The sequence below is a fragment of the Labrus mixtus genome, chromosome 5, assembly GCF_963584025.1.
Source record: "Labrus mixtus chromosome 5, fLabMix1.1, whole genome shotgun sequence".
NCBI lineage: Eukaryota > Metazoa > Chordata > Actinopteri > Labriformes > Labridae > Labrus > Labrus mixtus.
This window is the reverse complement of record NC_083616.1, coordinates 8,467,956-8,489,349: the sequence shown is the minus strand read 5'-3', so window position 1 is coordinate 8,489,349 and position 21,394 is coordinate 8,467,956. Positions and strand designations below refer to the sequence as shown.

The 21,394-nt window shown below is 42.1% G+C and overlaps 1 protein-coding gene across 10 annotated transcripts in view; it reads right to left on the bottom strand.

Annotated features, from left to right (window-relative positions):
• The window catches only part of fbrsl1 (fibrosin-like 1), a 293,451-nt gene that overhangs the window by 183,383 nt on the left and 88,674 nt on the right, over positions 1-21,394 (bottom strand). For all 10 annotated transcript variants that reach the window (XM_061037606.1, XM_061037600.1, XM_061037601.1 and 7 more), the window contains exon 2: positions 17,658-17,879. In XM_061037606.1, coding sequence (XP_060893589.1) covers positions 17,658-17,879 — 222 coding nt within the window. The remainder of the gene's footprint in view (positions 1-17,657; positions 17,880-21,394) is intronic.

Below are 21,394 nucleotides of genomic sequence, written 5' to 3'. Positions count from 1 at the left end.
CTTCATTTTATCTTCCCAGTTTGTATTTATAGTAGCTGCTAGCATGCAGCCGTTTGTGGTTAACCCCAGCTGATGAATCTTGTCAAGTATACTGTTCTTCTCTTTCTGCCCTTCCTTTGAAGCAGTCTATTGAGGCCTACTCTCTGTTTCAGACCTGGGCACCATCCAAGAGGACGCTGTCAGAGCTCCATATAGCCAAGCTCCAGCTCAGCGAATTTCCTGGGTGGTGAAAGGGCCCTGAGTGATACTGAAGTCCCACAAGTCCCTGCTGTTGTTAATGGCGATGGTCCTGGCCAAGGCTGAGTAATGCTCTGAGGCTCCCAAATCATTTCCACTTGGAGCAGGAATGAACCCAGCTGCAATTGGATACGTATGGTCTGGATTGTTGCAAAGATTCCCTCTCATCTTCGAGATGAATGGTAGCTCACTCATCCGGCAGAGGTCTCTCTTGCTCTTTGTATTTATGACCAATAAAAGCCAAATAACTGATGGAATCATGAACCATGGATGCGGGGGCTATACTGCAGCAGAGACAGAGGATTGGACTGTTCCCCTTTAGAGATGTTATCACTGTAAGGCTCAGTAACCATGAACCTGTGATCTACTCCTTTCCTTTAAGCAGGGATTCAAACTCCCTTACAGCTAAAAGAGGAATAAATAGCATTGACTTTGTACAGGAGACCTGCCACAGAGGGGGAACTGGAAGGAATGAGGAGGTAGACAGATGATATTCTTAGTGCTGACAGTGCTGCTGCACTCATAAAACCTTTGCTTTATCTCTCACAACAATCAGTCTAATTATGTTCATTGGAGGAGTCCAATTAATCCTCTATTGTCAGCCGGTGGCTAAGTGTTTCTCTACCACTCACACTGCCACACACAGAGACAGTGGAATCAGCAATTAACACTACCCAAATTTATTTAGCGCCACTTGCCTAGCTTCTGTCTCCCTCCAATTATGCCTAATCAATTCCACCAGGAGGCGGCGGGGGAGCAGGGCACACGGGAGGTCATTGTCATTTGCTTCAACAAACCCCTCTGCGTCACCCAAAGGCCAGACATGTCAGTGAGTTTGTCACGTTGCAAGACATCCAAGAGATCCTCGCTGAATAGCTAACTAATACCCCAGCTGCCCCTCCTCATGCTGCGCATTCTTGCTCCAACGTTGGTGTTAATTGAAAAAAAACTTGCATTATAGACCAAAGGTGGCAGCAATTCCCTTGCAAAGCCCTGTGGATGAACATGCCTGGACATGGCCAGGATTGGTGGCCAACTCTAATTACTCAACTCTAAGATCAACTCAAAAGACTTGAATCTCTCACTGTCTGCCTATTGTAACTAGTTCAGTCTATTCTATAAAGAAATATATTATGTGCATAGTGGGTACATGTTAAGGCTAAAATGCAAAAATCATAAAATTAAAAATTACATTTCTTCTTCTAATGCATAAAAAGATCAACCTTAATCCTCCTTTTTTTTAGGAAATATAAACATGCTTACCCTGGTACATTCACAACCAGAAAGCAATGACAGTAAGTTGCACTGAGCTAAATAGCATTGTATTCTTTTTAAACATCTTTTACATTAAATGGTTGTCAGAACAAAGAGAGTTTCTTGTAATCAAGCCCATGTCCTGTATATTGTGAGTGGTATATGTGGCAGGTGCTTCTGCATACTCTTGCAGTGCCTTGCCTTGTTGGTTAAATGTTCAGTAGCTGTATGCTCATGTTTTATTTGACCTTTTTATTTACAGTGCACAGGGAAAAGTACATTTTTGCAGTATGTAGAATGAAGCCCATGAGCCCACTCATGCTAACATTTCCACAGTATACATAAAGGTGTGTGTGTGTTCACTTCCAAAGGCTCGCAGGCAGGTTGGCCTCCCTCAGGATGGCTTTTTGCTACAGTGCTGTCAAACCAAAGCCCCACAATGGGCACAGACATCGGGAGGGCAAGCCCACTGACTGGAATAACCATGTTACAAACCCGCCGTAAAACGCCACTAATATTTAATGCCTTGCTGTCAGGTCTGAAGGGCGCAGGCACATGGAGGAACTGTGCAGTCAAGTGTGTTTTCCTCTACAGGGCTCACTGAATCTGACTGCAAGTGGAAAGAAAATCTGAAAAAGGGTGTGTTTTTGTGTGTTACCCGTTGTTCTAGCTGACAAAACACAGCAAAGCGAAACCAAACAAAAAACTTGATTTGCCTGATGTGTAGACCACCGTACCTGGAGTTTTTCAATATAAGAACATTATTTTCACTGACGTGTCAGCTTTTGCAGACACAATGCAAAGCTTCCATACCACAGAACAGCCTGTGGCAAGTTCCTTACTAATCCACGGACAGCATTAGGTGATGGAGGCATCATCGGACCTGATAATATCAGAATGTCTCTGGCAGGATAAGGTTCAAGAGGCACCTAGTGGGTGAGGCCAGGCTAATAGTGAGAGATATCAGATCATGGCCTGTCACTGTATAAACCCCGGGCTTGTCTAATCCTTTGATAATAGACACATACAGACCCATGGATGCTGGTGAAACTGTCAACCTGCCAACCATTGTGAATCTAATGAAAATCTAGCATCTGTGTTTATGTGTGTGAGCATGTGACAAAAAATACTTGTGTGCATCTGTGCATTCATATCTTAATGCATGTGTGTAACTACATTTGTGCAAACTAACATGTAAGTCTGTTTGATAATGTGCATCATATGAAGAGATTTAAGTATGTGTGTCAATGTGAGTGTTGGGCACTAGCCCTAAGAATAGCACTCTCCTGTTGACCTGAAAGCCTGGGCATGACAATTCTCCAGAGTAGCACATTACTTTCACACTGACTGCAGCTTAAACATAGAGTCCCATGTACTGCTCTAATCCCAGCATTCATCATTGCCTTCATCTTAAAACAAGCAGTAGGAGCGCATTAACATTTCAAGGTATTATTGCAAACTAGGGGGAAACTGCTGCTAAATATTTCATACATTTCAGTACAAGTTGTATGTATCCCTCTGTGACTGTGGCAGTGGTGGAGGTCATGAGCCAGGATTGGGGGCTGCTGGTGGAGATGAGACCTAAGGTAGCAGACCTGAGCATTCAAAGTGACACTGACGTGTACAGCGCTGATCTACAGCAGTGTCAGAGGGGACTCTGCTTTGAAGAGCAATTACACTACCATCACCGGCTCATTAATTAAACCAAGAGCGACCAGGCTAATTCAGCCTTGTGACCCTGCAGAACGTGCTCACAGCTCGCTGCGCTGCTCAGATATTATCCAATCAGTATTGCAATGACACTCTGCTAATTGGTGATGTTGTCGTGTCTACAGCGCAGTGTCACAGATCGAGCCTGGCCTTTGACATCAATCACATATCACGCCTTCTAATTAGTCCCTGATTTTTCCTGCTGTGTGCCATCTAATTAAGTGAAAACACATTTGAACGACTCTTTTCCCTAACTCTCAGTTGTTTAGCTCTGAAAATACATTGCAAAAGACAAGATATATATATATATAAAAAAAAAAGACATTATCAAGCCTTAGAAAATTGAACAACTGCTCCAACACACATAATACTTTATGCATGTAGCATGTAATGTATCTAAGTTACATAAAAAGTCATGGATAACTGTGCAGCCAGACAAAATGAACCTGTGACTTCATAACACTGATCATGCTTGGCACTTCACATCCATATGTACTGAAGATTCTTCCCATTGGGCCATCTCCGCCCCTCAGGGGCCAGGGGACGAACCCTGACCCTCTTCACTCCATGGGGTCAACCACAAGAACCACACCCCCATCTGGATCCAGCTCTTCAGGGACTGCTGGTGGGCGTGTCAACCCCCAGTCTGCCACTTCAACCCCCCACCAGCCCCAGGGTGTACATGTTCTATTGTGCAAAAGCAATCAGTATTCCACCCCCCCCAACCCCCCCCCCCCCCCCCCCCCTCTCCCTCCCCAGTCTTTGTTTTGCAAATGGCCTCTCCCACATCATTTTACATACACACTCCAACCACTGAGCTCTGGGGACTGTCCAGGAAGTAATTGAGGCTTTTGTGCATGTAAAAACCCCCCCACCTCCCCTCAAAGGAGCCGCACCCTCTTGTCAGCTGTCATCATATAACTGCCTGTAGACCCAGGGGCCTAATGACAGGATCTATAGTACATGAAAACACAATTATAGCCCTTGGTTCAATTGCTACTGTGTGAATGGCCTTTAAAGGAGGGGAAAAGGGAACCAAACACATGCTGCCTGCTCCAAGGCAAATAAGTCTGAACAATAACCCCTAAATCACAATCCATTAAAACATACAGCCTCATTCTGAGTCTGAATATTTAGAATACACCCTGTTTAAGCAACCCACCATTCTCCAGTGATATGCTAATTATTGTATAAGCTTAACCAGGAAGTCTGACTAATGCTGTATGGATACATTTGACCTTGTTTAGCAGAGCTATGTGCTGTTTTAATGAGCTTATATGAGCGACGTCGCTGGCATATACAGCCCACACATGGTTTCAGCTAGTCCAGCAGCATTTCATTATCTCGACGATGCTGTTTTCATGACAATATTTTGAAGCCACATTAAGCATCCATTACAAGACGCTGCAGGAAACATGTTAATGGAACCTGGAGACGATCCACTGCCTGGGCTCAGCCTCTGCAAACCCTCACATACTTCACATCAGGCAGTCAAAATGGGAGAACGAGAAGAAGAGAGGCGTCCCTCCATCTTTTCAAATGGGAACAGTGACCCCCAATGGACGGTGAGATGAAATCTGGGAAAGGGTTAACGCAGCTTCATCTACCTCCTTCTCGTGCATGTGGGTGCAATGACGCTCATATGCAGCAGGGGTCAGTGTTGCATCATGGAAAAAAATCAACACAATGAAAAAGAACTGCTGCAAAGATCACATCTGTCTCAGTGACACTACTAATCCTATTTATTCCGTCTGAGTCTTGTCCAGCTTTGCTAGTCGTCCAGCCCCCCAAGGCCACAGGGCTATGAAAACAAGGGCAGGGGCCTTAGCAGACCCCATTAATGTAGAGATCCTGATGGTCTAAAGTGGCAAAGATGACACTTAGATATTTAACCTCTTGTGCCAGAAAGGCAAGCACACTTATACAGATACAAAAACATACACACACACACACACATGACCATATGCTTCAATAGACAGAAGTACACATGCACCGTGCACACACATGGGAACACACAAACCCATTTTGAGACATGACAGAGGCATGTAAATGAGATGCACTACATGTTGGAACACACATGCTGAAACACATTCTTCAAGCGTAGCAACAATATAACGGCATCTAATTAAATAGCTGCTAATTGAAGCGCTAATTAACTGAAACAAATTGATGCAACTGTGACAAGGAGAGAATGAGGCATTTGTAAATGTAAACGGAGGAGAACAATACGAGCAGAGCACAGCCGCCGACTGCAGGAACGCAGCAGGATACAAGCCTGACCTCTCTATTGTCTTATCCCCTCTCAGGCCTGTCAAAACACACAGCCTCAATACAAAAGAGCTCTCACAACTACAGGAGGCTTTTCTTCTCTGTAAAGGCTCAGGACTGCCACCCACTTCCATTCTGCCTTACAAACACCAGATCCCTTCTTCCTTAAAGCCTGCTCTGTAACACAGCACCACAGACTGCTGGCTGCAGACCCAGAGGTAGCTAGGAAACCTGCTGACTCCAGACAGTGAAGAGATATAGTCTTTCATCTAGGATTTACCTAATACCAGAAATGTTTTAAAAGTAACTCTAAAAGGTTGCGCTGTGATTCAGCATAGTTACAGTTTTCATTATTAAGCTGAAAAGGTGCAAATATTCAGTGTGTTCCAAGGTTTTTTATTTCCCTTCAAAGTTTTGAAAATGAACTAATTAGAGATCAGAGAAACTACTGTAATAACACTTTAATCTAACACAGAGGATGTCATGTGCAGCTCACCATGCCTCTGTGAGGCTTGAATGAAATACTGAAACAGGTTTTCTTTGATGTGTGTCCATGTCAGTGAATACTCCACAGCATTTCCCTCTGCAGACACCTGCTGCCCCTTTTGGTGTTCCCAGGAAAGATCTCTCTGGTGAACAGGAAGTGAGGAAGTGTGGCTGAGTTAAGGAAAACAATGCCACCTACAGAATGCTTATCAACACCACATGGTGTCACTTAAAAGAAAACTGATGCAAAAAAACTGAATTTTAGAGAGCAAAGGATACTGACAATTTAACTTAACAATCACAAATTATAATCTAAATTTAGAACACAAAAATGGTGTACTTTTTTTAAAAGAGAAATTCATCTTATTGGAAGTGATTGACACGTGCAATCTGAGGATTCATTGATATTTCAATTCATTTGGAAGCAATTACAGGCTGACTTATTTTCATTCAAGCTGGAGTGATATGAAAGTGAGCATCTGAGAAATTCTCAGTCTATCACGTCATGTTTCCTATTACACAAGTTAAATGTAGATTGACAAATGACGTTAGTTCAAAGAGATGTTGATACTGTTGCACATCCTCCCACAAACACAGCTACAGCTCAGCCAGCTGCTCTTTGTAACATTCTCTGTTTACATCTGGTTTGTGATTGTCCTTTTTGCTAAACACATTTTCACAATGCGTCTGACTTCACACCACCTGCAGCTCATGACTTGCACTTTAAAGAAAAAGCTCTTGCAGGAGGAATATGACCCGAGACGCCCGAGGTTTCCTGGCACACACACACATCCGAAACGGCTCCCTAAACATTACTGTAATATAAACCACAGTGATAGTGTAATTCATAAAGCAGGAGGTGTAATAAAGTGCCTCTCCCTGCTGTCTGCTCTAGTTAAACATCTACCAGGGGCAACACATCTGTTGCTATAGTTACAGATTCTCCGGTAGATGCGAAACAGAATATGATGGAGCCTGGGAGGTCCCACGTTAATAAATTACATAAAAAAATGAAAGCAATCACAACTAGCCAGCTGCCGAGCACACAGAAATAATGTCCTGACAAATTTATTACCACTAACCCGCTCCCTCTGAGCCTAAAACCTAATGACTGCACTGTAAAATATTCTGCAACTCAATGAGAATGCAAAATTGAAAACGGCTTTAAAAAATGCTCTTACCTTTTACAGCAATATGAGATAGCGCACAGTATATCCAGGAGAAGTTTCTCCTCACTTCTGTTACCTTGTCCAATCCCAGCATGCAATAGCCCCAGCTCCAGCAGAGCATGACTTTAGATCCCTGCTAATTTAATGTTCCCAGACCTAATTGTCCCCAGAGTGGTTGCTCTGAAGTAGACCTGCTGTATCTCAATGACTGTGGCTTGTTAAAAGTGATGGGGTGTGTATGTGTGTGTGTGTATGGACAGACCTGAAGAGCAGCAGCCCGGCCAAGCACCTTACATGGCCTGACATTAATCACTGTGCACTGTCCCATGCAATATTCACCTGGCTAAGCACAGCGGGCGCGGGGCTTCTCTGAGTTCGACCCTTCTTTGTCATTCGCTTCCCTTTATTTCCACTTCTATTTCAGTCTCTCCCTATTTCTACCTGTCTCTCTCTTTTGCTCTTCCTCCTCGTCTAAGGGGTTGGGAGGCCCTGGGGAGCAGCGGGGTGATGGATATTCAGGAGAAATCCTGACAGCACCTAACATTCCTAGAGGGAAATTGTCTGGTGTTCTCTTTGGATTCTGGTTTTAGATTGCTACTGTGGGTCACATTAATCATAGCTGCATTAATAATCTTGTCTTTGGGTTAAAAAAAAAAGGGATCATTCAGTGCAGCAATCTGTCAATCTGTGGAGATTTAGTCCATTTTGTGGAATAGTCATTACTCAACATATCTGCTACCTCTGTGTTTACAAACTCTCCAAACCACCATCTGGAGCCAGTTCATGCCGGGACCGAGTCCAACTCCAAACCGCCTCCTGGGACTGGACATCAAATTCCTCTACACCCACCCCAACTTCCATTTCAACACCGGTGGGACTGTTCCCTCGGCCTTTCCCAGCCCTCCCTCTGCCATCCCGGACATAGTCAACAGCAGCAGCCACAGTGGAAAGCCACGGGGACGAGTTTGGCTCCGCACACTAAATCCACTGTGGTCAGGCCGTCTGCTGAGCGAAAATAGACGGCATTTAAGACTGGAAACGCTCAAAAAGGTACACACTCCCAGACACTTATTCATACAGGAAAAATATCGAAGGGAATAAAAGTCTACTGAACTTGTCACAAGTTATCTGATATGTGCCTTTTTTTTCCCCCCAGCAGAAATTAGAAAATTAGAAAGTATCTTCATCCACAGGCTTCAAGCGCCCCCTTCAGAAACCAATGGGTGACGTCACTGAGGCTTCGTCTATCTTAATTTGCAGTCTATGATTACAATGCAGATGTTAATATTCCCCTTATATCGAAAAAGTGGCAAGTTAAGGTCTCCAGAGAAATATTGAAAAAATCAATCAATTTATCAGTGTTAGTTTTTTAACTACTAGAAACCTTATTTTTTTTGAATGACTCTATTATACCCCCACTTATTCTCTCTCTTGCACAGAGACGTGTGTGTTCATCTGATGATTTGTCTTTGATGTGGTAAGGACAATTATCCGCAGTGTGATCATGCATACATGTTCATGTTACAAGCAGCTGACTAATTGATCTGTCAAGGTCTATTACAAGTCACGCTCCTCCACTCGTCTCTATCTTCCTCCTCTCCACGCACTCTTTGCATGTGTAGTGTGCCTGCAGACACATCTGCGGCGTCGGTCATTATCCACTCATCTAATAATGCTCGTTGTTCAATTGCAGTGTTAACCTGGGTAACAGGAGTAAAGGCCTTTTCTATCACTACACCACTTACAAGCTTTCCAACCCCCGCAATTACATCAAGGATTTCAAATATCAAGGCTGATCTCATTACTAGTGCAACAGTCGATAGTGATTCAGCTCCTCGATCAACCACAAACAAAAGAATACAGTAAAACGAGCAACAGGTGTAAGCATAAATAAGAGGAGTATTTATGTATCTGGTAACATTTAGCCTGAATTTTGGACATGATTGAGTTGTTTGGTTGATCAACATCTGTCAAGCTTTAAAGGTGCACTATGGAGTTTTAGTTGAGAAATGTGAAGGTTGGAGAAATGTACAGATTATGTGGTATATGTTCATAACTCTACACACAAACTGTCCTCAGAGGAAAATTTGGACCCTGGAACACTGTTTGAAGATAAAATGATATGTGAGAAGTTATGGTGGGGGACACACAACACTGAAACCGTAACTCTCCTGGTAGCTTTGTAGCTCCAAACAGTGTTCCAGGGAACCATTTTTTTCTCTGAATAAACTTTGTGTATATAGTTTAGAAAATATAGCATAGAACTGTTTCACCTCTCCAACTTTCAAATTTCATCACCAAAACTCCATAGTGCACCTTTAAAATATGTTCTCAGGTTTGGACTTCAAATAAATAAGCAACACGAGTTGTTTGGCACTAGTAAAAAAATTATCTTACAATGATATTGTATGGGAAATGTCTCTGATACTGCCTTAGATACAGTATTGGGTAAAGGCAAGTACACCAGTCATTATGCTTAAACAAAAATTTAAACAAACAAAAAACTGTTTAAATCAGTAAAGATAAATGTTTCCAGGTAAATTATCACCTCAAGAAAATTAACAACAGTTTGTTGCTAGCAGAGATTTTATAACGAGTCAAAGCTAGCAACATGTCAGCAATCTGTGTTTTTGTGCTAATGATACATTTGTAATCCCATTGGTATCCAAGGGTTACTCAATGCCAACCAATTCTTCTAGGTATTAATAATGGAATTAAAATGGGGGAGAGAATGGTGTTGGAATATATCTATCAACAGTGACAGCGTGTAGCTGAGCGTCTTTCTCAAACTGACTCTGGTGGAGAGGATTCACCGTGGTCACCTTGGGTTATCGAGGAGAGATATTATCTGTGAGGCGTCTCCAGAATCCATCAGCCACAGCTCAGAGTTGTTGCCATCTAGATAACCACCAGCATACTTTTATCAGTTATCCTGATCACAGGCCTGTTACCACCGCTTGTCTGTGGAGGGGAAGCAGCGCTCCTGTGTCTCTGCCTGTGAACTATGCTCCACTGCACTGTTAATGCCCCAGCTAATCTGATCTGTCTCTGCCTGGCTTACTACTTATACACACACCTAGGTATGAAGCAGGGGAAGTAATCCAGAAGCAGCTCCAGCATGACAGGGGCATGCAGGACGCAGGCTTCATGACCACAGGCCTGCCTGATAGTGAGTGGGCTGCTTTGGGATGGGATGGGGGGGGGTTATAGAGAAGTGTCTGGAGATGTTTTTCTATATGACATTGTTTGAAGGCTGTGTGTGCAGTAAAGGGTACAGCAGTGCACTAATGGACAGGGATGGTGACAGGATGTGTATGTGGAGTTATCAGTGTGTTGCTTGAGCGAGTCAGCATTATGTGTTATTCATGACCCCCATTTGAAGCATATTGAAGGTCAAAGCCATGTTAGCGATTGCTGGGTGTCTTACAGCAAAGATGAAAACAACAGCCAGGTCAGACTGATGGATTGGTTTATGGATTTAAGCCTCAGTAGAAAATAATAACTTTACAATGACAAAAGTGTGATATTTATCTGTTATTATTTAATAAAGCTTTGCCCTAGAGAGGTGAGTGTTCCTGTCTTGTGGTGGTTTAGAAGCATGAGGTTGAGTAACAGAGATGTTGTCTTTGTAGTTGTGTTTCTATGCCCATTAGTGGACTTTCTACAAATACTAATGCTTCATAATTATTTCATTAGTATACATTCCAATGGTTTATTTCTTAATTCAACTTCAGATTCAGACTCCTTTATTGTCCCACAAGAGTAAATTTGCATTGCAACAGGAGCACACAGAAGACAAGAAACACAAGGATAGCATCACCATAGAACATAAACGAAACAAATGTAAAAAAATCAGACAACACAAAAAAAATTAAAAAAAATTAAAAACAATGCAATAAAATCAGTCAAGAGCTCATACCAGAATGGGAATTCAAGTTATTAAAGTGCAAAGTGGACGTGTGCAAATGTGCAATACAAGTGCAAAAAGAGCATCAAATAGCTAATTGTTGTTTAACATATTAATTGCACTTGAGTCTTTTAGTCTTCCTTACAGGAGCTCTCAAAGGACGACCTGAGGCCAAAAATACAAGATGAAAAAATTTGATTTTATTGCATATTTGGGACAAAAAAACTGATTGTGTGAAGTGTTACTAATGCGGCTGTAGAGATCCACAGATCTGAATCTGAAGGCTTTGCTGCTTGTTTTCAGAACTTGTTCTGCATGCTGTGCTCCCCGTCTATCCAGACTCCTGCGTTGACTTTTTACCTTTCTATCTTTCTGACTCGCTAGTTAGAGGTGGGTTGCTTACAAGAAGGAGTAAGCGATGTCTGAAATTGTCAAAGTGATGGAAAATAACAAACGCAAGGACATTTATTTCTCCCTTTTTTTCCTTCGTTCCATAAAGTGAAAGAAAAACAACCTTGGGATTACAGAATCAATTTGCATCGAGTCAATTTAACTTTAACAAATCAAATCAGACCGAATCCCAGTTCTCTATTTGAATGATTGATCACTGAATCAGATCATAGACTATGAATAGAGATTCAAAAGGGATCATCATGTACAGGAAAGACTCACACCTCTATTACTGACAGTTTGTATCTAATTCAAACAACAAGTGTAGGAACAACATCTAAACAAAACAAATGAAACACATTGGTGTGAGCACACACTCAGTGTCACACTAGCTCGATGCCGGATCATTTTAAAGGTCCTGTGAACCTTCTTATTAAATCAAGTGCTGCCTCCCCCACAGAACCCCTGTGAAGAACTCTGCTCTGACACCACAGCTCATGTCCTCAAGTGAGCTTTCAGCATCCCAGGGTGCCTCGAGGAGGCCAACCCATCACTTTGCCTGTGGATCATACTGTGTGACGTACACTGGGGACACCTCTGCTGACTGGAGAGGCAGCAAGATAGAAAAGATATATGGATGGTGGAAACTCACATGTACACCTTGAGAGGAGGGCAGCCTGAAGGGCAAAGCAGGAAATGCTTTAAGTGCACTTGAGCTAAACGTTGGGATGAGGGGCAGCCTAAAAAGTGCAGAGATCTAGATGATTTATAGGGACGATCTAATTCAAGCTTCAATTCAATCTCAAAGATTTGCTTCGGGGCCTTTAAGTGAAATATCAGCATCATTGAGGTATTAGAGTCCGATTTCAAACCTTCTTTTACATCAACTGTCACACAAGTGTTTATTTGCACAGTCTTTATGCACAGCAGCTGCAGCAGCTAACACTCTCGCTTAAACTCATCATCGCTGTTCCACTTCTGTGGAGCACCATGTGTGTGAGAGAAGGGGCCACAAATCACACAGCACAAACACAACGCGACACTTGTTTTGTTATGTGCCTAATTTATGTGCACTTGTTTCATTTCACCTTTCAAGTGAGAGTCACTTGTTGTTGGCTGTCATCTGTTCTGCTTGGTGTTTCACTTTAATAACAACAGCCAGCAACAGCCAGCGGAACAAAAAGCCCATTACACAAAAGGCCAAAAAGAGTCATTCTGTAATGCAATGTGCATAAAAGAGTGGCAACAAAAACAGCATGCAAGTCACAAACTATAGAGAGGATTCTTAAGAGCAATAACCTTTAGATAATGAAAGGTCACACTGCAGTTCAAAAGGTTTGTATGGTCTGTCTTCATATGTTTTAATACTTGCTTTAAGTTGACGAGTGCTCTTTGCCGTCCTCAACAGTCAAAAACGAAGTCTGTACGTTCGATTTCCAACAGACACACTGGCAGAAAATGTCCAATTTAAATTGTTCCCTCAGGGATGTAGGACTCAGGATTTAGTGAATACAGCAAAACCGAGGGATTTGATAAAGGCTGTTGGCACTTTCACCAAGGACAGTTTCTGTGGTAGATAAAGCCACAAAAGGCTCTTCGTCGAAGCAAGTATCATCTGGAGGTGAATGTGTTTTATATGCATGGAATCCTGCTATCAGAAACACGGTGCATAAAGACATCACAGGGGTGTAGGCTAGAGCAAGAGCAGATATTCATCAACTGCTCTCTCCTAAGCTCTTATACTCCAAGCACTTGCTCTCACGCAGTCACTCCAGAGCCACAAAAATAAAATGATCTTTGTAGTTTAACTTTTACTGCTGCTGCTGCTGCGAGCTGCTCTGAAAAAAAAGAGAAGAGCAACAGTTCCCTTTATATGTACACTGGGAGGGAGTGACCGAGGCATAAACACACCAAAACAGATGGTTTGTAAACAGCAGTGAGTGAGCGAGCACTCAGCCGAGAGACCGGGCTCACCAATAGTGAAATCTATCAACACCTCCATCTAATAACACAATAACTCCAGGACATGGGCCCGAATTTGAGAGGATGAATGGAAATGAAAACAATCACATATTTCATCGGCTCTCACTAAAGGTTTTCATGGCGCACGATCCCCCGCAGGCTCTCTCAAACCGTCAGCAGCTGTTGCTTTGTTCACATTGTAATCTCACTTTTCTTCCGTGATATAGCAGACATTCCTTTTATGGGTTACAAATTATGAATTAATGTTGAGGCAGTTGGCAGGTGTAGTGTTAAGACACAGGTGCGTTAAGCAGCACGAGTAGAGCAGAGAGGATTCCTCCAGCTCCCAGTAAATGTTTATTCAAAAGGTGCTGATTTACTCATTCAGTGTTATCTATTATTCATCACTAATGCAACAGGATCATGTCACGAGTCTCATCTGCACTGTAATTATCAAAGGATCCGTGAGTTTCCCACTGTGTGCACACACCTTTGTAATTGTTAGCTCTCAAAACAACATGGTGGAATGGGGGAGTTTTAATTGTGTCTCAAAGGTAGACTTGCGTTCTCAGCATGCCCGAGAAATAAAGCCAAGCTAGGCTAAAAGTGGTTTCAGCTCCTTGTTCTCAGACGTTCAGACTCTGCTTTAGCCGGGCACGGAGATTAAGGAAAGCAACATGTGCAAAAAGAAAGGAAGGGATTGGAAAGGTTAAAGTAAAGGAAGAACACCATGGAACCACCAGGGAACACGTAACCAGCAGGGGAGGGAGTTATCTAAGAATCACAGGACTTAGATGATTTAAGGGGACTTAGGCAATGCACGGGGTCTAATCACTTACAACCAGTACAATACGCCGTAGACGAGTAGTTCCTCTAAGCTGCTGCAAAGTGTTAAACGAAGAATGTGTGACATTTTACAAGTAAACACAGCAGAAATTGAGTATATCCTCTGTATATGTCCCTCTGAGTCATGACTCTCTACAATGAGTGAGAAGCTCGAGTCCCCTCAGCTGTATTGTTGTCAGAGCTGTGTTTACATCATGTTTACATCGTTGGGACAGCCTTGTGTATAAAGTTGTTTTAGTCAAGGACTAGAGAACAGAAGAATAACAGCCTACTCCCTGCTTATTTTGATGTCACTTAAGTGTGTCACAGTCATTCTGTGTCAATTTATGTGCAATATGAAGTTATGAGTTAACCAAAGAGTGCTAACATTAGCCTGCTAACACAACAATGCAGGACACAGGTAATTTCAGCTCGAGCAAAGGACAGTTTTGTCCGCCGCTTGCCCTTAATGGTGTTTAATTATGGTGCTTTCTTATTCATAACTCCTCCGTGTGAACGTGAGCGGAGAGGGGTTGGAGGTGTGTCGCTGGAGGAGAGCGGAGGCTTCAGAATAGCAGTTTGTTGTTTGTCTTAGTTTAATGCTGCTGCTCAAGCGTGACATCTACTGGATCAAAAAGTCACACATTCTCCCTTAGAAAATAACTTCTTTAGACGGTTCACTGGAACATAGACCCTGACAACTGAAATATCATGACACATGCTCTTTAAGGAAAACATTAACATTGTGTATGTGTCCCATAAAATATACTAAAGGTATTTATTTAAGACATTATTTCATATATGAGCTACTTACATTATCTCTGTGTTATCTCTCTGTTGGAGCATGTGTTGCTAATTATCATTTGAAGTTATTGCTATACATAAAATGTAGACTGGCTGGAGTTACAAGGTTTGCACATGATAGCAGCAGTTTGCTGATAATAAGGAGTTATTATCTGGCCTGGAATGTAGATCTGGCTCAGTAATTGCAGCCCTATTGCACTTGCACTCTGGATAAGAGCATTAGCTAAATACATAATTTCTAACTGTCTCTTAGCAAACTAAATATCACAGCCAAACTCATTTTCAGCCATGTTAACTTCCTCAGGAAATCTTATCTCAGAGAGATATTTTTGTCTGCGGAGGAGGCCTCCGGGCTGCATAGCCTCATTATTTAGTTTGGCTTCCTGACTACATTTCCCCTCTTATCCTCCACAGCACTGTGGTGGATGTTGGCCTCGGACAGGAGCATAAAAACATCCGCCCATTTAAACAAACTGTTAACACATAGATGGGCTATCTCCCCAGGACAGTCTCAGAGTCTGTGTGCTCAGCAGTGTGCTTGAGGCTGGGGTTTTTCTGGCAGTCCTCTATGTGCATCAACAAACACAAAAACACTTCTGCAATTATGAAGGGAAACAGGATCATGCCGACACTTTGGCAACACTTTTGGTATTACAGGGGCTCATTGATGGGTTGATATATCATGTTGCTTTGTAAAGATTTCTGATTATATCACTGATTCCCCCTCACGTGCTGCTCTTATTGGTTCATCTTTGACTTATTTTTAAGAAAGTGTATTCCAAAAAAACAGACACCAATTCAAGTTCAAACCTCCCATAGTGCATCTACAGTAAAAAATGGTCATATATCAGGATATCAGGATCTGTCGGGATCCTGCACCTCTTCATTTTCTCGTCCATCATTGTGCAATCAACTTAGCCAAATTAAATGTAGATGACAAATATGTCCATAGATAACCATGAGAGGTTTGGGTCAATTTTCTAAACTGTTTTGGACCAGATTGCAGAAATAAAGTGTTGAAAACATTCAGAAAAGTCTTGCATGTTCATCTAAATGAGAATTCTTAAAGTGTCAACTTGATTGTAGCAGCCCTCACGTTGGGAACAATGTGCCTTTTATGTTCTCGTGTAGTCGCAGGGATTTGAAAGTCACTTGCCAATTTTGGTGCGTTTTTTGGCCAGCTGTTTTTGGCTCACACTTCACACATATTCTATTGGAGAAAAATAAAATAAGAAGAGGAACAAAAACAATAGAGCGCCTACAGGGAGGGAGCAACACCGCTTGGATCCCTGAAGTGTAGAAGTAATAGTAATTGTGTGATCACAGTTCATGACCGGCAATCCATAGTGGCAGTCAACAACACCACGAGTAAAAAACTGCAGTTGTCAATTGAAACAACATGAAGAAACATGCTGTGCTTAGTTCAAACCTCACAGGGTTATTTTCAGAGGATATACTTGATTTATATTATATTTAAGATCTTTTAAAATCACATAGAAAGCCTGTAATAGATTTGAGAAGTTTTGGGTGTTGAGCAGACATCAGTAGCACCAGTAAATTAAGAGGGGTATCGCATATGGCCTAATATGCTACCGCCATGACACTGAATAGAAGACTGACGGGTGAGGAATGCTGAAAGGAGAACAAGTGAACGCAACTACTGCGGGTCTATCACGACAACAGGGGGAACCTCGAGACGTGGGAGAACATTAAAGTACTACGGTGCACGAGTTCTGCACATTCTAAACATTAAAATGAACGCAGAAACAAAAATGCAAAAGAAGAAGTGGTACGACTATTGGAACAAACTGAAACACAGCGAGCTGACACAATTAAAAGTGTGTACATGAAGTCACCTCAGACAGCAGCATGGAAAAGAAGAGCTGAACGCTAACCACATTATGAGAAAAATCAATGCTACTTTTTAAAGGGCCTGCTATCAAAACCTGAAATCAGTAAAAGGACACGTTACCTTGCTCCTATCACCTGAACTTTACTAAAACTCAACTAGATTCATGTCAGAAAGTTCTATTTAAAAAACAATGAAAACCAAAACGACTAAATTCTTACCAGCAAATGTGACCCGCTCTCTTTTTTAAATGATAAAAAAAAATCAATCATGAGACAGCTCTAAATGGGCTCAGATTCACATGACAGCCTTTAGCAGATACTGCTCACAAAGGCGCTGTGGATTTGAAGAAAATGATTTCCTCCAGTGCTGAAGACGGAGATGTGGTTTTGATGGTGCTCTGATAGGAGACTGAAGTGATGACAACCTCAGTCAGCAGCGTGGTTCAAAGTCCCTGCTGACAAAGGAGTAAGTCAAGTCACATCTGACTGTGTGAGGCTTCTTTTTTGAAAAAAAGGTTTCTTTTTCTGTTGTTAGACCACGTGGACCAGCCGTCACATGGATGGAAAGGAGATATATATAGAAAAAGAAAAAGAAAAAGATGGTCCTCGTTCTTAGTTACAGAAGAGCTGTGGAAGTAACCTAGTTGACCAATCGCAGAAAAGAAGTTGAGTAAGATGCTACCCATGCAGCTGATTGGCTCCTCTGCCCTCATGTAAAAAGCCACCAAAGCAGACAACTATCATTTGCCAATCTATGACATTACATTTAAAAAATAAATAAAAAATACACTCACCATTTTGTTCTTCTTGGAGTAGGTCCTCTTCAGCAGCCTCTCGTTCATCCTCTCCTGCTCCCGCTGGGCGTGATGAAGGAAGCCGTTCTCCAGCGGATCCACCACCGGCTGCACATTCTCCTCCTCCTCACCCACCTCCTCGTCTTCCTTCTGCCGCTTCGCTACCTTTTTCTCCTTCCACCGCTCCTTCTTCTCCTGCGTCTTCACGACGCCGGCCTTCTTCTGCAAAGAGAATGGGAAAGTAATTTAGAAAGGAAGACACTGAAATCTGAGAATGTGTGCATGCAGGGCGAGGTATACTTTCAGACAGCGTGTAAAGTAAGGTGCTTGATGTGACCTAAATTAAAAAAGGTCACTCTTTATCAAGTCTTCTCCATTGATAATAGAAACTAAACGGTTAAACTTCACCTACAGTGGGTTAAAGGATGTCATATATAACTTGTTGTACAAAGCCTCCACTTTTTTTATTTTCTAAACAGACCATTTAAACTACCAATAAGAATTCTACAGGCACACCCAGTGACACAGATTCCACTCAATGCCTCGCTGACAAGAGAGATTAGCTGCCTTTAGTCTGAAGGATTTCCTTAAAATCCTTGAAACAATTGTACACCAGGTGATGACAAGTCTGTGAAAAAAAAAGACACTGCTTTCAAACAGGAACAAAGCAGACAGATATGTGGATGGATAGACGGAGAGGCGGGAGATGAATGTGTAAAAGAATAGAGGGAGGGAGTGTCGCAGCTGGCAAACAGTCAAGCGTGCAGCCCCTTTCACTGTTGGCTTATACAAAGCGAGCAAACACTCAAGCAGAGAGCAGCGGCGCGCTCTCTCTCTCTCTCTCTCTCTCTAAAGTCATCTTTAATCCTGTCAACAGCAGAACAATGCCTTACTGGAGCCCATAATCACTTTATAGCTCAGATATAATGAGCTTATGATATGAAGTGCTGCTTTAACACACACAGGAGGAAATACAGTCGCTCTTCACTTATACGACTGTATGACCAAGCAATTTCCCCCTTTAACTAATCATTCCTCCCCTGCTTCAGTTACACCCTGTATGGAGCTGCTGTTTGTTTAGTGGAGTTTAAACACCATTTGTAACTTTATCTTTTTTTCCTTCTGACCAATATTTCACACACACACTCACACACCCACAGACGTTTTTTCATGGTCTCGATGTTCTACCGACACTTGTGTCTTATTTACTTCTGCAGCTGTGATGATCTAATGGTTTCTTTCTTGTCCCTGTAAATGTGCATACAAATATTCATACATCTCAAGTAGTGCAATTAACTCCGGGTGGTAAGATCTCCACACGCTCCAAGCTGTCAAACTAGAGTTTGCATTATAACCATTTTCTTACTTGTAGATTCAGAACAAACGGAGCGGCAGAGATAGAACCAATTAACATGTCCCTGAATGTCATTCAGAGTTAATGGATTTGTGAATAAGAGGCAAAATGTAAAACTGCAAAGGGAAAAAAAAGCACTCCATACATGCAGTCCATTGACAATTTCCTAGTACAATTATGACCTTTTGAAACCCTCACTGAAGGCTCAAAACTATTATTTACTTAGTGTTTTATATTTCATGGACCTTACAAAGTTGTAGGTCCAAGACATACTGTCTGATCAATAGCAGACCTGCTTTGCCCTGTGGATCTTTGTTCTATGAAGAAAGTTAAGATGCTCAAAGTTCAATCAATTACAAGGCCAACGCCGAAGTCATGAAAAACAATGCCACAATAAACACTTCATGTGTACACGAGTTCCAAGAACAGCACTTCACAACTTTCACAAGCTTGGCAGACTTGAGAGACAACATCCTGGTTCAATATCAGACAGGTTGAGTTAACCGTGAATTCTCATGAACTATACATTGAGGAACACATGTGTATGTTTACTACACGACTAGTCAAAAGTGTCACGTTTTCTGTTGATGCCACCAATGGTATCTGGTAGAGAAATTACAAAATGTGGTTTTGTACGAATTCTAAATGATGTGTTGGAGTTTCACATTTCCTGGCAAAACGTCATTACATGTCTGTGACCTTTCCAGAAATGAGTGGTGTGTTCTCTTTTGAAAGTCCCTCTCCAATGACACACAGGAAGTAGTTATCGGTTATGTGTTGTACTATATTTTATGTTTGAATGTTCAAAGCTCCTTTGGCTACTGAAGAAGCTAAACAATATCCATGAAATGTCCTTCCTAAGCTTCCTGTTTGTTTAAGTAAGTAAGTAAAGTTTATTTATATAGCACTATTCACAGACAAAGGTCACAAAGTGCTTTACATCAATAAAATACTACACATATAATAAAAACAGGAACAAACGAGTTGTTCACGGACCAACATAAAATCCTGTTATGACCAGAACAATAACTCAACAGAGTCAGAAGAACATAAGATGGGCAGGTAATTCTAAAGGACTGGTGCTATGGCCTCAACTGCACGATCACCACAAGTCTTAAAATGTGTCTGTGGGACAGGCAGCAGGTGTAGGGTGTTGGACCTTAGCTAACGGGTCGGTGAATACGGGTGAATGAGTTCTGTCAAATATTCTGGGGCCTGACCATGAAGAGCTCTAAAAGTGAGGGTGAGAATTTAAAACTTAATCCTTTAAGCCACAGGGAGCCAGCGCAGAGATTTCAGTATGGGAGTGATGTGAGACCGTTTGTTTGACCTGGTGAGTATTGGAACAGCAGCTTCTGGATTGACTGGAGACGATTTAGGGCGGACACGCTAATGAAACGTAAATATCTAGAATCAAGAAAAACTCTGCTTGCCTTGCATGGGGAACTTCAAGGACAGAGTTTGGACAAAGCCATTAGTCAAAGCTCAAATGGAGCTTTAGATTAACTGCCATTGTGGGTAAAGTTAATGACGTGTCAAACTTCATACGATCAAGACAAACCCTAATTGACACATATGCACATCTGCCAGACTGCCTGTCCGAGTGTCTTGTGATTGTATTGTATTGCGTTGTCCTCCTGGACCTCTGATAATTCTTAATATCCAGATCTCATCTGACCCGAGTGGGGCCATTGACTTGCTGCTGCTCGGTAAAGCCCGTTGATGGAGATCACTGCGTGCCTGAACGACAAAGGACGCCACACCGCTGCTCGAAGCTGTGAGAGGCTCAGAGCTGAGGGCTGCTAGTTCACGTTTCAACATCTGTTCACAGCCAGCAGCACCCGGCCTTGACTGCAGTCAGCTCAGCGCTCCATATGAATAATCAAATTATTGGCTCCAGGGGTGGGAGGTTAGCAGATGGCTAGCGCATTAGCCCCGTAACTGCTAATGAACGACACCTTCCATGACAAAAGATGTGCATGTGTTGGGAAATGTTGAAAAAAAAAATGCCTTGGAAAAAATGAGAGGTTCCATGACATAAAGACATTTCTATCCAGGAAGCAAGTATGTGAAATGTAATTGTAACAACACATGTTTGTAGCTGAATAGTTTCCTTTCATACAACACAATTTCCAGCCTCCAAGGAAAAGCTGGTTGGAAACACTTTCAATGTTTGTAATTATATGTTCTTTTTTTCCTAGTTGAAAGGAACAAATCACCTTAATACAACTGGTAATGACACTCACTGACTGCTGAATGGTGTTTTTTGTTCATTGTGGAAAAATGATTTCATGCTGTGTAAAAGTACAACAGCAGAGAAGACCTTATGGAGCTATTACATTAAACTGGCCTCATACTGTATCAAGCCGAGGTAAATAGAAAT